Raw genomic sequence first — 12,796 nt, forward strand, 5'->3', positions numbered from 1 at the left:
TATTCCCAACGGAGCCACGGGCATTGTTGGCGACATCGCCATCAAGATCAACTTCCACTATCCAGTCACAAAAGAGCTTGATGCGGAGAAATCGAGCATTTCCGGTGGCTTCAGGCCTTTGCCAGAGATTCGCCAGAGCCTCCTCCGCCCAAGCTAGTACCTCGTCGTCCCACGCGTCAAAACTTCAAGTCTCCCAGGCACTGAGACCCCGATTTGTCGAAATCGAAAACGTCATCGTCCTGAGATTCACTGTCAAACGGATCAAGCAAAAACTGCCGCGTGGCTTTCCGTGGCATTCATGCTCAGATAGAGGGTGCACCTACCCTCGTCAGACGAGCTTGATGATCGTATCCTCTGCGTCGTCAAAGTGGTGTCGACCTTGAGACTCGCCCAGACCGACCCGCCGATAACATGGAACGGAGGAAGACACATCCCTGCCCTCACTATCGACAGCCTCCAAGATCAAAAACCGCTCCCAGGTTTTTGAGGGGCCGCCGGGCTCCTCCGGTCCCCGCGGGTGAAATGTCTGTAACAGGAGACATGTATACAAACCTCCCTCGAGTACTTCCTCCTGCGTGTACATTTCATCGCCATGCCGAGAAGTCAAGGGAGCCAGACCTTGGCGGGACGTGAGGAATAAACCCTTTACCGGCCCGCAAAGCATGAGATGTGCTCGCCGCAGCTCCGAGACCAGAGGCTGGGCTTGCCACTCGATATCCCAGCTGTGCAGGCGTGCGCAGTTCGTGACTGTGCCGCATGATCTCGAGCTTGATATCGGAGTTATAATCCGGTCGCATCTCGAAATCCATGACCAGGACGGAATGCCCGGTATCACCTGCGAGTCGTCGTCTTGTGCGGACTCTCCCACCCAGGCGAGATCCGCCGCGATGGTCTCCTTCCAGCAGCCCAGCAGGTGCGTATAGCCACTCGCTTCCGCCATGCGCTGGACAATACCCGCCAGCGCGGCAAGCTTGTCTGAAGGAAAGGCGAACTGGAGCCGGCAGTACTGCCACGTCCACCCGCGCCAGGCATTATAAGCAAGGTTGGCGTCACCCTTGACGGGCCCGTCCAGATGATCAGTGAGGTGCACCTGCGCAAAGGTCCGAGTGAAGAAAGATTCCACAAAGGGCGGGCCGGACACGTCAACCCCGGCTTCCGTCAAGTACGCCTGGCCGCACTGCCAGTGCATCTCCGGGAAGCTGCAGTGCACGATGCGTCGAGAGAGGACCTGTTCCTGGAGGGCCCAGCCGCGCGTGCTCAGGATGCTCCGCGCCGTGGTGTGGCCGAGCGCGTGTGGGTAGGCCCGGACGCCGAGGGCTTTTGTTCCTGCGGTTCTGGCCGTGAAGCGATACACGCGGTCCACCCGGTCCATCTCGTCGCGGGATCCAGATCCAGATCCAGATTCCCCACTGGCAGCAGGAGGGCGCTCTCCGTCGATAAATAGCCCCTGATTGCACGATGCCGCACTCGATGCGGCGATCGTGAGCAAGGCGTTGGAATAGACGTCCTTCATGCGCGCAGCCTCCGCCCGCCAGTCCTCGGCGTCGTCTTGCACGATGCATAGGCTGTCGATCCAGATGTACGAAATCCCGAGGCTGCGGCAGAGGGCAAAGGCCTCGCGGAAGGTCCGGGGCGCCTCGCTCTCGCTCTCGCTGATCTGCTGCATGTGCTGGTCGAGGTTGGCCCGGACGGTCGTCATTGGCACGCGGCCTCCCCAGCAGTGGCTCAGGGCAGCGTACCTCGTCACGCCGCTGCCCGCGGGCTCGGAGGCGCTCTCCACGAGGCGGGTTCGGTCATGATGATGGCCGGCAGATTCGCGCGGACCAGACAGCCGGATGAGGCGTTTCGGCAGCGATTCCCGTGCTGGTTCCTTGAACTGCTGGTTACAGCGGGCGTGATCTCTCTCACAGCCTTCTAGCCAGCGCCTGGCGAGTGCGTGCTTCTGCTGCACGCCAGTGGTGGCGGCCGGTGTTGTCCATATTTCTGGGACCGCCGACACATACGCATCGACCTCGTAGAAAGCTACAGTTAGATGGGTGATGAGCTGATGGTAATGCGAGCCGAATTCTAAATCGACCCTGACTGGGTAGAACGCGATTGAGGCCGGATCTCTGTCTGCCCGCCCGATCTGCCAGTGCCAGAGATAGTCAGAAACCCTGATCACGGCAGCATTCAGATCCTGCGCCGTGAGCCCGGCATAGTCCGCGCTGCTGAGTTCGATCGCAAGAGCCTCGAGGATCACACCGCACAGAGCACAGGAATCTGATGATGCAGGCTGCCCAAAATACTCCTTGAAATACTCGCCGTAGGTGCTGCTTCTGCTCAATATCTTGTAGGGCGGTTGGCATGCATCGAAGGGTGCCGAGCACCGTGAGCACAAAGGCCGCACTTGCTCGGGGTGGAAAGGCAGAGCCATTTGATGCCAGAGTAGGTGTGCAAGCAGCCAGGAGAGGACAACGCAGAAGAGCGGGGTTGAAATGGCGGCCTGATGCCGGCGCCGTGAACACGACTCCATGGCGTCAGCTACCTACGACTCCCGAGTTCGGCGCCCTGCGCCACACTCCCTGGCGCACGAGCTCAGCCTGAACTTCTTCCCTGGACACAATTGCCTCTGCAGGGATAGTCTTGCCCTCACTGAACAGCCAGTTCCATCCCGCCCACTCGTTCTTTACAACCTTCTCAAAGACTGCCCCAAAAGGCGTTGGCTCAGCAATATTCCCGGACATGTCCTCGTCCCAGTCGTCCCAGAACACGCGAGGATCGTCGCCATACCTCGTCTCCCCGCTAGCCCCATGTGTGAACTTCCACGTTGAAGTCGGCTCTCCCAGGTGCTCCTCTGTTGCGGACCAGTAATATACAGGTCCGCGGGCGTCCACCCTCCCCCACATCCAGCGGTGCTTGTGCGCCTCGATGGAGAACCGATATGGGCGCGCATACAGGCTTATCACCTGACTGTGCAGCTGGATGTCTGTGCCCTCGGGGCGGCGTTCATCAGGCTCCTGTACCTGCTCTAACGTTCTGATTCCATGAGGGCCCCCCTCTACCACTCGCGGCGGCACGCGCTCCGCGGCGGAATCACGGAGCACAGTCTGGGCGCGGCGGCTGCTGCTGCTGTGGCAGCCACGGAAAGTAGTCGTGTTGGGGGCCTGGAAGCGCTGCATGCCAGATGTGAACCAGGTCAAGTCTGACACGAAGATGTCAAGCGCGTCAAAGCCTGGGGCAGCCTGCTGGATCATTGTGGCCACTTGTCCGGCGTCAACAGAGCACTGGGTGAGACGCAGCCAGTCCAGTCTGCCGCTGTGGGCTTCGACAAAGCTCGCAAGCTGCTCGAGTGAGAAGTCGAGGGTAATGAGCTGTAGCGCCTTGACGGCGGGCGGCAACCCCTCGTGCCTCTGACAGTGGTCGAGAAAGACAGCACCGACATTGACAGCCACTCCCCGATTAGGCGCTGTCGGTGGACCTGGGTGTCTCGCCGCGCCTATTGCGAGACTGCCGAGCGTTGTTGTGGCTGATAACGCGAGCATCAGCTGGGCCATGGTCGTCTCATCGATGCGGTCGAGCGAGAGCTGCAGCGTGTGGATTCCCTGGAGGCAATCCCGCCGGATGGGCTCGAAGAGGACGGAGAAATCCTCTGGCCATGTTCGGATCCGGCCGTGCACCCTGGACTCGATCTTGGCGTACGCACGTGGACGGGGACAAGCTGATGATGCATGCCGGGCGCACACGGCTCGCCCAATGGTCGAGGTGATGAATTCCGAGAACATTCTGTATAGCTTCCCGGATACGTCCATCGCCCTCGGCCGCCACTCGACCCGCATGTGGTGGTCTACGAGTTCTTGCCTGATGTCCCCTACGGTCAGCTTGGAGCCGTCGCGCGGGTCGACACAGAGCTCGGTGCCCGGATCTGCGCGTGCGCTTGCAAAGTTCTCGAGCAGCGGCATGGCGGCAACCGCCGGCACAAACCACTCGCAGAAGTACTCAAAGACTGCACTCATGTATGCCCGGTGTTCCTTTCGAGTGTCGCCGCCGCGCGGCACCGTCATCCAGCACGCGCGGACGATCTCGGCACGGGTCCGCTCGTGCTCGCGATATCCCTCTGCTATAACATGGTGCTCGCCCGCTCTCGGTCGCTCAAGCGTCTGTGGTTGGAACAAGTGCACGTAGTTTATGTCCGGCAGGTCGTACCAGGTTATGGTCTTGACGTGCCGCGCAAGGTGATGGCGCGAGGCGATGCTGGTGAAGCGGTGGTGGCTCGATCTCAGGATTGAGATTGAGATGTTGCGGAAGACGTGGGATGCGATGAGGTCGCCATGGTTTGTCTTGACGTGCCGCAGCGCTTTGAATGTCTTTTGGTCGTCAATCAGCTGCAGAATGCTCACAAATATCTCGGCCGGTAGTGTGGCGAGGCTCGCTCTTCCCTTGGGACTAGACATGAGGTCCTGCTCGGATCACTGGCTGCAGTGCGCTAAGACGGGAGACAAAGAGTCTAGATGACATTATTGTGGTTGTGCTGCAGACGTGAGTGGACGGCGGCTGCCTGCAATTTTCGTGCTTACAAGGTAGTGATCAGAAATAATTATCTCGCGATGGCTCGTCAGGCTTACTGATGTTCAACGACATCGCTGGTTCAGTAGTCATGTGAGTCACGAAAGCGGACCCTGGCTGGTGCCTGAACCAGACCCTGGTCATTCAAGACACCTGAGGTCCACACTGTCTGTGAGTCTGGTAAGCTTGTATACCCGCTGAGTACGCAGATGGACTGGAAACATGCTTCTCGAACAGCGACGCCATACGAGGATGAGGGAATCTCGTTGGTGACTTCCCATAGCCCGTCCACATGCACAGACCCTTACTAAGGCGACCAAGGAACAAGCAGCCTTGACACAATCACTGCACAAATGGAAAGACGCCATGACATCCGGTCCATGCCCATCTTCCCGAGTCACGGTTCAGGCTAATAGAGTGTGCGGAATTCTGGCTGAACCGACAGCTTTAACTTGGCCGAGGCGGCATGTCCCTTCATGATACAAAGAAGGGAGTGAAAATGGTGAACAGCGCGAAAAGGGACTGCTCACACTTGAACGGCGACCGTGATGGCCGTAGTGAGGATGAACCCTGAGTCTGCCGAAAGAGTCAAGCTAAGATGATGTGTCTCCTGCTTGAGTCAGTCACGGTATGGGCAACGACCGCCTGAATCAACCCGAGCCAGCTCGATGACAAGCATGGAAACATGCAGAACTTTACCTCGGGCAACAGGACGTACGCCAAGCTCATATATCTACAACCGCAGGCGAACCCCCAGAAGAGCACGACCAATCGCAACCCATGAAACCGTTCCCTATCACATTGATCATCAGCGTCTGTGCTGCCGGGGCTCCGCTCAACGTGCAGCGTGCCTGAACGAACCCTTGTCCGCCGTCAATCGCTGTCCTGTACATTGGGGCTGTGGCCATAAAACATCAGCCGACGGCAGAGCTGCAAGCTGGCAAGGCGTGCTGGCACTCTCGGCCGATGCTGGTAGGCAATCACCGCACAAGTCTGGAATTGATTGCTCACGCCCCTTGTTCCCTTGTCACGTCCCCTGGACCTGGCGACAGGGGTCGTGGGGCCGTCACCGACGCTGGAAACTCGTCATGTCGCATGAAGATGGGGATCATGGGGCGGTCGTGTCGCCATGTGGATCGACTTTGCTCTTATCATCCGACCTCTTGGGTCGCATAAGAGCATGGGCACGTTGATCATATTGGCCGGACTGCTGTTCCGCGTCGGGCAGACGGCCGAGACGGTGACGGATTAAATGCCGCGATGAGACTGAGCAGGCCTGGCACGACCGCACGTCGGAGGTTTCACGCGTGGATAACGCAGAGCGAAGACACAAACCCAGCCCGAATGTGAACAGGCAGAGACAACCCTTGCAAATCCGACTGGTAGTGTTTTATGTTTCCCATACAGCGCACTGGCCAGGGAGATGCGATCGAGTCAAGGACGATCTCTCCTTTCCGTGGCTGTTCAGCTGAAAACAAAGTTTCGGTCTTGCATGCCCACCACAGACTCCCGTTCATCATGCGGTGCAGGGCCAAGCTGCTAAGATAACCTTGTTTCCTCCGAATGTTCTTCCGCACGAGCTTCTTCGCGCTACGAGAGCATCGTGAAACTCTGGGCTAGTCCGCTTCGCGCAGCTCTGGTGGAGAGTCCCCTGGCATTGACGGGTCCAGCGTCTGGTACCTGCAGCAGTCGGCGGTGCCTACGGCGGAGAGCCTCAGGGGCTTCGCCCTGCCATCATCCTGGCCCACGTTGGTTGCTGTCCCCACAATACGTCGCAGCTAGGGTTGTCGACCTTTCATCTTGCACCCTGTCCCTGATTCGCTCGTCTGTGCTGAATTCGGTTTCTAGACGCTGGCCCTTGCCGCTTCCGCAGGTCAAAACGGGTGTAGCGGCGTGTCAAGTAGACATGTGCCAAGAGGAAGCTCGTATGTCAGTCTGGCAGAAGAGGTGTCTATCCGGCACAGACTGCCTTCCACATCCCAGGCCAAGCAGAAACAGACAAGCGCCACAGCATGCAGACCCCACTCGACCACGATGCAGCGCCAGGAATCGTCACACACGTCTTGGCAAGTCTCGTTGGTCTCGTGTCAACGGCGTTGATGGGCCGGGGTGGAGTGTCATCCAGTGGCAATGGTACATCCCATGCCCCTGAGGGAGACGGTTCGGTATAAAGACTTGACGATGCCATCCTCTGTCGATGCTTCCTGTTCCTTTCCCTCCTCAGGTCACCAAGCCTTTCTCATTCCTTTCACCCACACTCACTCACTCACTGCTTGCAGCTGGTCCATTCTCTTCTCGCTATCCAACAGTCAACATACCCAGGAGGTTCTCGACATTCTTTTTTCCTGACTACGTCGCCATCAACGCAGACGCAATTTTGAACAACCGCCCTCGCACCACGGTATCTCGACTTTTCACGCTCACTTTCCTTGAGGAGAACAACATCACTTCAAACCAACAACAACGTCAACGACATCAACCGCCAACATGAAGTACTCTACCGCTGCCATTGTTGCCGCCCTCGTGCCTTCTGCCTACGGCCACTACTTCTGGAACCGTCTCATCGTCAACGGCGTCGAGACGGGCGACAACGAGTTTGTCCGCAAGACGACCCGCCCTACCGCCTACAACCCCATCAAGTGGAAGAATGTCCGCGACAACTCGACCCCGGACCTCGATGACATCCGCTGCAACCAGGGCGCCTTCAGCTCCGCCGCGTCCACCAAGACCAAGGAAGTTGCCCCTGGCGACAACGTGGGCTTCAAGCTGGCCGTCGGCGCGACCATGCAGCACCCGGGGCCAGCGCTGGCCTATCTGTCCAAAGCGCCCTCGACGGCGAGCACGTACCGCGGCGACGGCGAATGGGTCAAGATCTGGGAGACGGGCGTCTGCGACACCAGCAAGGACTTTACCAAGGACGCTTGGTGCACGTGGGACAAGGATCGGGTCAGCTTCGACCTTCCCAAGGATCTACCCAACGGCGAGTACCTTCTCCGCATCGAGCACATCGGTCTGCACGGCGCCCACGACGGCCAAAGCGAGTTCTACCCCTCGTGTGCCCAAATCAAGGTCGTTGGCGGCACCGATGGCGGCTCCCTGGGCTCTGGAATTAAGCTCCCCGGCGGCTACAAGCAGACCGACCCGTCCTTCAACTTCAGCCTGTGGAACGGCTACAAGCCGTACCCCATGCCCGGCGGTCCCATGTACGCCGGTGTCCAGGGTGGTGAGGGCAGCGGCAACGACACTGCTCCCGCCCCGACTGCTGCTCCCACCGTCAGCGCCCCTGCTACTACGGCCGCCCCGACTACTCTGCAGACTGCCACCCAGGAGCCCGGCAACACTGCCCCGACCAGTACGCCTGCTCCTCCTCCCAGTGCTCAGGTCCCTGGCACGGGCGCGCCTGCTCCGGCCCCGGCTCCGGCTCCCGTCCCCAACTGCCCCAACGCTCCTCGCCGCAAGAGCAAGCGTTCCCGCAAGGCTAAGAAGGCCAAGAAGGCCCAGCTCAACTAAGCTCGCCTGGACTACGGTCCCATCCGTTGACAGGGTGGCAAACTCGCCGCATGTACCATATTCCCCTTCTGAGACCTGGGTCTGCGAGGGGGCCAAAAACTTTTGTTCAAACACATACTTCACTTCTTTGCTGGATCTAACCTTGGCACACTTTGCGCAAGGCGGATGCACTTTTATGGATGAGAAAGGCTTGAGCCACAGACTTTGATCACTATGTAGATCACCAACAATTGCAGAATAAAGACTCCGTCTTTTGCGGACCGACTTTCAATAACCTTGAACAATTCCGTTGCCTTCGAGTAAAACCTGTGACGTTTTGTGAGGCGTGTGAACAGCTTAGAAATCTGGCGTGAATTGGAATAAAGTCTGTCCTTAAAGTGCATGACATGCACAAATAAATCACGAACACGTATGCTTTGTGCCAAGCAATATCTCGCCGCAGATGCACGCGCCATTCCCTCGTGCCGAATACACTTGATCTTCCTGATAACTTTGTTCCTGGCGGCAGATATGCCAATGGTCTGTAACGATCCACACGCCATCTGTGAAGTGGACTAGGGTGGGTCAAGGCTCAGTCGACTGTCACATCTTGTAAGTTCAACAACAATCTAAGAACAGCGGGAGGTTATTCTGGCGTCAGCGAGAAGTTGTTCTGGCGTCAGCCGGAGCAGCACGCGAGTCAGCTTGGTCAACAAAGAGCGAAGGTTGGGAGACAGATGGCAATCTGCATCCAATCACACATCCCTGCTCACTTGTCAAAGTGCCATTGCTCCACCTGCGTCGTGCATGCCAGGCCTCGGCTCGTCCGATGACCTTCGAATCGCTGCGGCAGGAGGTGGCTGAGAGATTGCAAAGAACACAGTCGGCCTGAAATGCTACTGGAACTAATCTTGTAATCATTGACTATTCGACGAGTTGTCCAGTCTTTTGTGGCACCAACCTACGTCATCGGCCACAAGTGCCGGGACGGCCACGCCACTTTCGGCGGCGTTGCATTTTATGGGTCGTGGGCAGCACCGAGAATTTGCTTATCGGACCTTTTCCACGGTGCACCCACGTCCCTTGGCGCACGAATTTGCATGGCGCGCCTGGGGCTGGCTGGGCCTGGGCCTGAGCTTCCATCCTGGCAGGACATCATTGCAGACCGTCGCGTGTCTCTCTTTGTTTTCTTCTTGACATCACTTAACCCGCTCTCCACCCGCCGAATGGTTCTGCCTTGAGTCGCCTGCCGACTCATCCTCGGGGGCTGTCACCAGACGTCAGCACTAGAACTGTCGCGTGCCACTGACAGAGGCCTCGACTGCGACTGCGACCGCCGCCACCACCGCCATGGAACCCTCGACAGCAACAACAAAAGACCAGCCGGTCCCGGCCGCTGCGACGAGCCGGCTGTCCATCTCGACGGGCCAGTCGGTCAAGGATGCGCGAGACCTGGCGGCCATGGGCCACGACGAGGCCCTCTCGCGCAAGTTCAGCGTCATCAGCATGCTGTCCCTGGCGTTCTGCGTGCTGGGCACCTGGTCGACATTTGCGCAGGGCCTGTCCTCGGGCCTCGAGAACGGCGGGCCCATCACGATCCTCTGGGGCCTGGTCCTCGTGCTCGCGTGCAACCTGTGCATCGCGCTGTCCCTGGGCGAGATGTGCAGCAGCATGCCCACCGCCCTCGGCCAGGCGTACTGGATCTCGGCCCTGCTACAGGGGCGCAAAGGCGCGCGGCTGCTGTCGTACGTGTGCGCCTGGGTCAACACCTTTGGCTGGTGGACGCTCGCGGCGTCGCAGATTGCCTTTATGACCGAGTTCCTGCTCGGGATGAAGGTCCTGTTCGACAACGAGTGGGAGGGCGCGGGCGAGGGTTGGCTCCAATTCGTCATCTACCTGGCCATCACTGCGTTCCTGACCTTCCTCAACCTCGTCCTCTGCCGGCGCGACCCGGTCCTGCCCATGTTCAACAACTTTGTCGGCATCTGCTTCGTCGGCTTGTTCTTCGTCTTCATCCTCGCCATGGTCATCTCGGTAGGGGTCAATGCCAGCGGCGACCTCGCCTTCCAGCCCGCCAGCTTCGTCTTCACCACCTGGATCAACCAGACGGCCTGGAGCGACGGGGTCACCTGGTTCACGGGCCTCGTGCAGGCTGCGTACGGTCTGACGGCATTCGATGCGGCCATCCATCTCGCCGAGGAGATTCCCGCGCCTCGTAAGACTATCCCAAGGGTCCTTTGGCTGTCAGTAACGCTCGGAGCAATCAGCGGATGGATCTTCATGGTCGCTTGTCTTTTCGTCATCCAGAGTCTGGACGATGTTCTGGACCCTTCCACTGGCCTGCCGTTCATGGACCTCGTAGTCAAGTCCGTTGGCCTGCAAGGTGGTTCTGTCCTGCTCGCCCTCTTCATCTTCAATGGTCTGGGCCAGGGAGTCAGCATCATGACCACCGCGTCTCGTATGACCTGGGGCTTCGCCAGGGATGGTGGCCTCCCTTTCAGTCGGTATTTCGCCCACGTCGACCCCGTGTGGAAAGTCCCCGTCCGCGCGCTGTGTCTGCAGGGCGTGCTCATCGGGCTCATCGGCGTGCTCTACACCTTCGCGAGCACCGTCCTCGAAGCCATCCTGAGCGTTAGCACCATCGCCCTGACCATTTCGTACGCGCTGCCGATCGTCGCGCTCGTGATCGCCGGGAGGGATAAGTTACCTCCAGGCGGGACCTTCAGCCTTGGAAAGACATTCGGGCCCGTCGCCAACTACGTCTCGCTCGTGTACTGCGCCGTCACGACGGTCTTCTTCTTCTTCCCGGGCGACCCGGACCCGGCGCCCGAGGACATGAACTACGCCATTGCCGTGTTTGGCATCATGCTCGTCGTGGCTGGGGCGTTCTGGCTGGTCAGGGGGCGGCGCGAGTACTTGCGGGTTGCAGGCGCAGGGGATCGCAGTCTCGTGGTAGATTCTCGTGTGCAAGGGCCCGCGTACGTGCACGGCGAGGGCATTGTAGCAAAGGAGGACAGCTAAATGTCTGGACGTTCACAAGCCAGAGACAGGACGGGGCTCTCTTGAAGCACGCAAAGCGATGAGTCATATCGCTGCAGTGATATAGGCATTGCTTGAAGCAAAAATACACAAGAATTTTAAACCTAGCACTCGGCAAGGGCTATTGTGAAATGGACCGCCGATTGCATCCTATGCTATGCGTGTGTTGAACACTTTGGGTCGTTGGGTAAGCTCCGGCTGTCTCTATGTCTGAATTATGGCATACTCTGAAATTTTACTGCCCGGCCAACCTTGACGTCTCTCCGAAGTACAAACTCTACCACGTCCCGGATATAGCCGGGATCCCTAGATCCACAGCAATGCCATCGCTGCATACCTGGCACTCTCACTGACTAGCACCACCTTCTCGTGCAGTCAACTCCAGAGCCGCGTAGTTCCTCACGTTATGTCTGAACAGAAGCCCGAAGGAGAGCACATGCGCCACCTTCTGGCCCAAGTTTCTCCCATCCACCTCCTTCTCACCCTCAACCTCGGTCCCGTCCTGCGCGAGATACACATGAGTCTCCCTCGGCAGGTAGCGCGCGGGATGCCACGCGTTCCAGAGGAGAGAATTGAGCAGCATCAGGATCGCCTCGAACACGAGGAAGAATATCTCGTACCGGAACAGCGGGCTCAGTGCCCACAGCGCGTCCATGTCGGCAATGTTCTTGTGCGATGGGCCCAGGTGCTCGACGAGGCGGTAGATGCAGCGCGCGAGGATGAGCGCCATGCTGGCGTACAGCGCGTACAGGAGTGTCTGCACTGTACGCACTCGCAGCCTCGCCCGGCCGAGCCGGTACTGGAAGAGGCCCGCCACCAAGAAGAAGCTGACGATGACGGCCAGCTGGATGGATATCGCGGCGATGGAGACGTGCGAGCCGACAGCCTGTGTTGTGGGCGAGGAGGTTGGGTTGGAGGCCAGTGCGACGCCCAGGGCGTTGAGGGCCTCAACAATGGCCATGAGCCCGCCGAATGTGCGGAGGACCAAGGAAGCAGGTATGGGCGCGAAGAAGGGGACATAGGAAAACATTCGGGCGAGGATGTGATAGTTGGCGAGCTCTAGGAGAGGACTGTGTGTGTCCGTCGGCATGACAGTGTTAGTTCAAAAGCCGGGACAAGGCAGTGCATGCAGCGCGCGAAGTGCACTCACGGGCAAACGTAGATGGAGATTTGGCTCGTGATATACACAATCAGAGCCGTCTTGTCGGTTCTCCGGTATAGGTAGTTGTAGGCTCCGTATTCACGGAGGGCGTATCCGAGCGTGAAGAGGACGGCGCAGGTGGGCAGGAGGCCGGCGAGCTTGAAGGCTTTGTATCGACTAGTGCATATTGTCAGAAGCGGAGCATGTGGGACGAACGATTCACACGAAATCTGGGTGGGCTAGTCTCACATGCATTGCCAAATGTGGAGGACGGCTGATATTCCATAGAGCACGGCAAAGATGATGGGTGCGATGTTGTTGGGCTGATAGATGTACAAGCTGTACAGGACTGCAACAGATCAGCGATAATTTCAGATAGATCCCGTGCGGTTGAGAAGGCAGGCTTACCAGGCTGACCCCAATCAGACATGGTTAATGAAGGCTGAGGGAAGACGAGGAATTAAATATTAGGGAGACGTGGTGAAGGAGAGTGTTTGAAGAAAGGGTATGGGGGTAAGGAGGGTTTTCGGTGGTGCTTTTATTGATAAACACAAGACATGAATAGACCGTCACAGCAGGATA

At 58.5% G+C, this 12,796-nt stretch overlaps 4 protein-coding genes across 4 annotated transcripts; 2 read left to right on the forward strand and 2 right to left on the reverse strand.

The window, feature by feature from the left end:
• Nucleotides 1-328: 328 nt before the first annotated feature.
• Nucleotides 329-4,433, reverse strand: B0I36DRAFT_367049 (heterokaryon incompatibility protein-domain-containing protein; the record flags this gene model as incomplete). Its single annotated transcript, XM_046159400.1, has 2 exons — nucleotides 329-2,329; nucleotides 2,532-4,433. 2 exons carry the CDS (start codon nucleotides 4,431-4,433, stop codon nucleotides 329-331), a joined length of 3,903 nt encoding a protein of 1,300 aa, XP_046008712.1.
• A 2,340-nt stretch (nucleotides 4,434-6,773) lies between these two features.
• B0I36DRAFT_332604 (glycosyl hydrolase family 61-domain-containing protein) lies at nucleotides 6,774-8,329 on the forward strand. The gene has a single exon (XM_046155138.1). The coding sequence runs from the start codon at nucleotides 7,033-7,035 to the stop codon at nucleotides 8,053-8,055; it is 1,023 nt and encodes a 340-aa protein (XP_046008713.1). The 5' UTR covers nucleotides 6,774-7,032; the 3' UTR covers nucleotides 8,056-8,329.
• A 787-nt stretch (nucleotides 8,330-9,116) lies between these two features.
• B0I36DRAFT_332605 (putative amino acid permease family protein) lies at nucleotides 9,117-11,195 on the forward strand. The gene has a single exon (XM_046155139.1). It carries the CDS (start codon nucleotides 9,385-9,387, stop codon nucleotides 11,053-11,055), a length of 1,671 nt encoding a protein of 556 aa, XP_046008714.1. The 5' UTR covers nucleotides 9,117-9,384; the 3' UTR covers nucleotides 11,056-11,195.
• Nucleotides 11,196-11,419: 224 nt separating this feature from the next.
• B0I36DRAFT_387511 (uncharacterized protein) lies at nucleotides 11,420-12,737 on the reverse strand (the record flags this gene model as incomplete). Its single annotated transcript, XM_046161183.1, has 4 exons — nucleotides 12,623-12,737; nucleotides 12,464-12,563; nucleotides 12,224-12,391; nucleotides 11,420-12,143 (listed from the first exon to the last, which is right to left on the reverse strand). Exons 1-4 carry the CDS (start codon nucleotides 12,642-12,644, stop codon nucleotides 11,420-11,422), a joined length of 1,014 nt encoding a protein of 337 aa, XP_046008715.1. The 5' UTR covers nucleotides 12,645-12,737.
• Nucleotides 12,738-12,796: the final 59 nt, after the last annotated feature.

Source organism: Microdochium trichocladiopsis (assembly GCF_020744255.1).
Source record: "Microdochium trichocladiopsis strain MPI-CAGE-CH-0230 chromosome Unknown B0I36scaffold_9, whole genome shotgun sequence".
Taxonomy (NCBI): Eukaryota; Fungi; Ascomycota; class Sordariomycetes; order Xylariales; family Microdochiaceae; genus Microdochium; species Microdochium trichocladiopsis.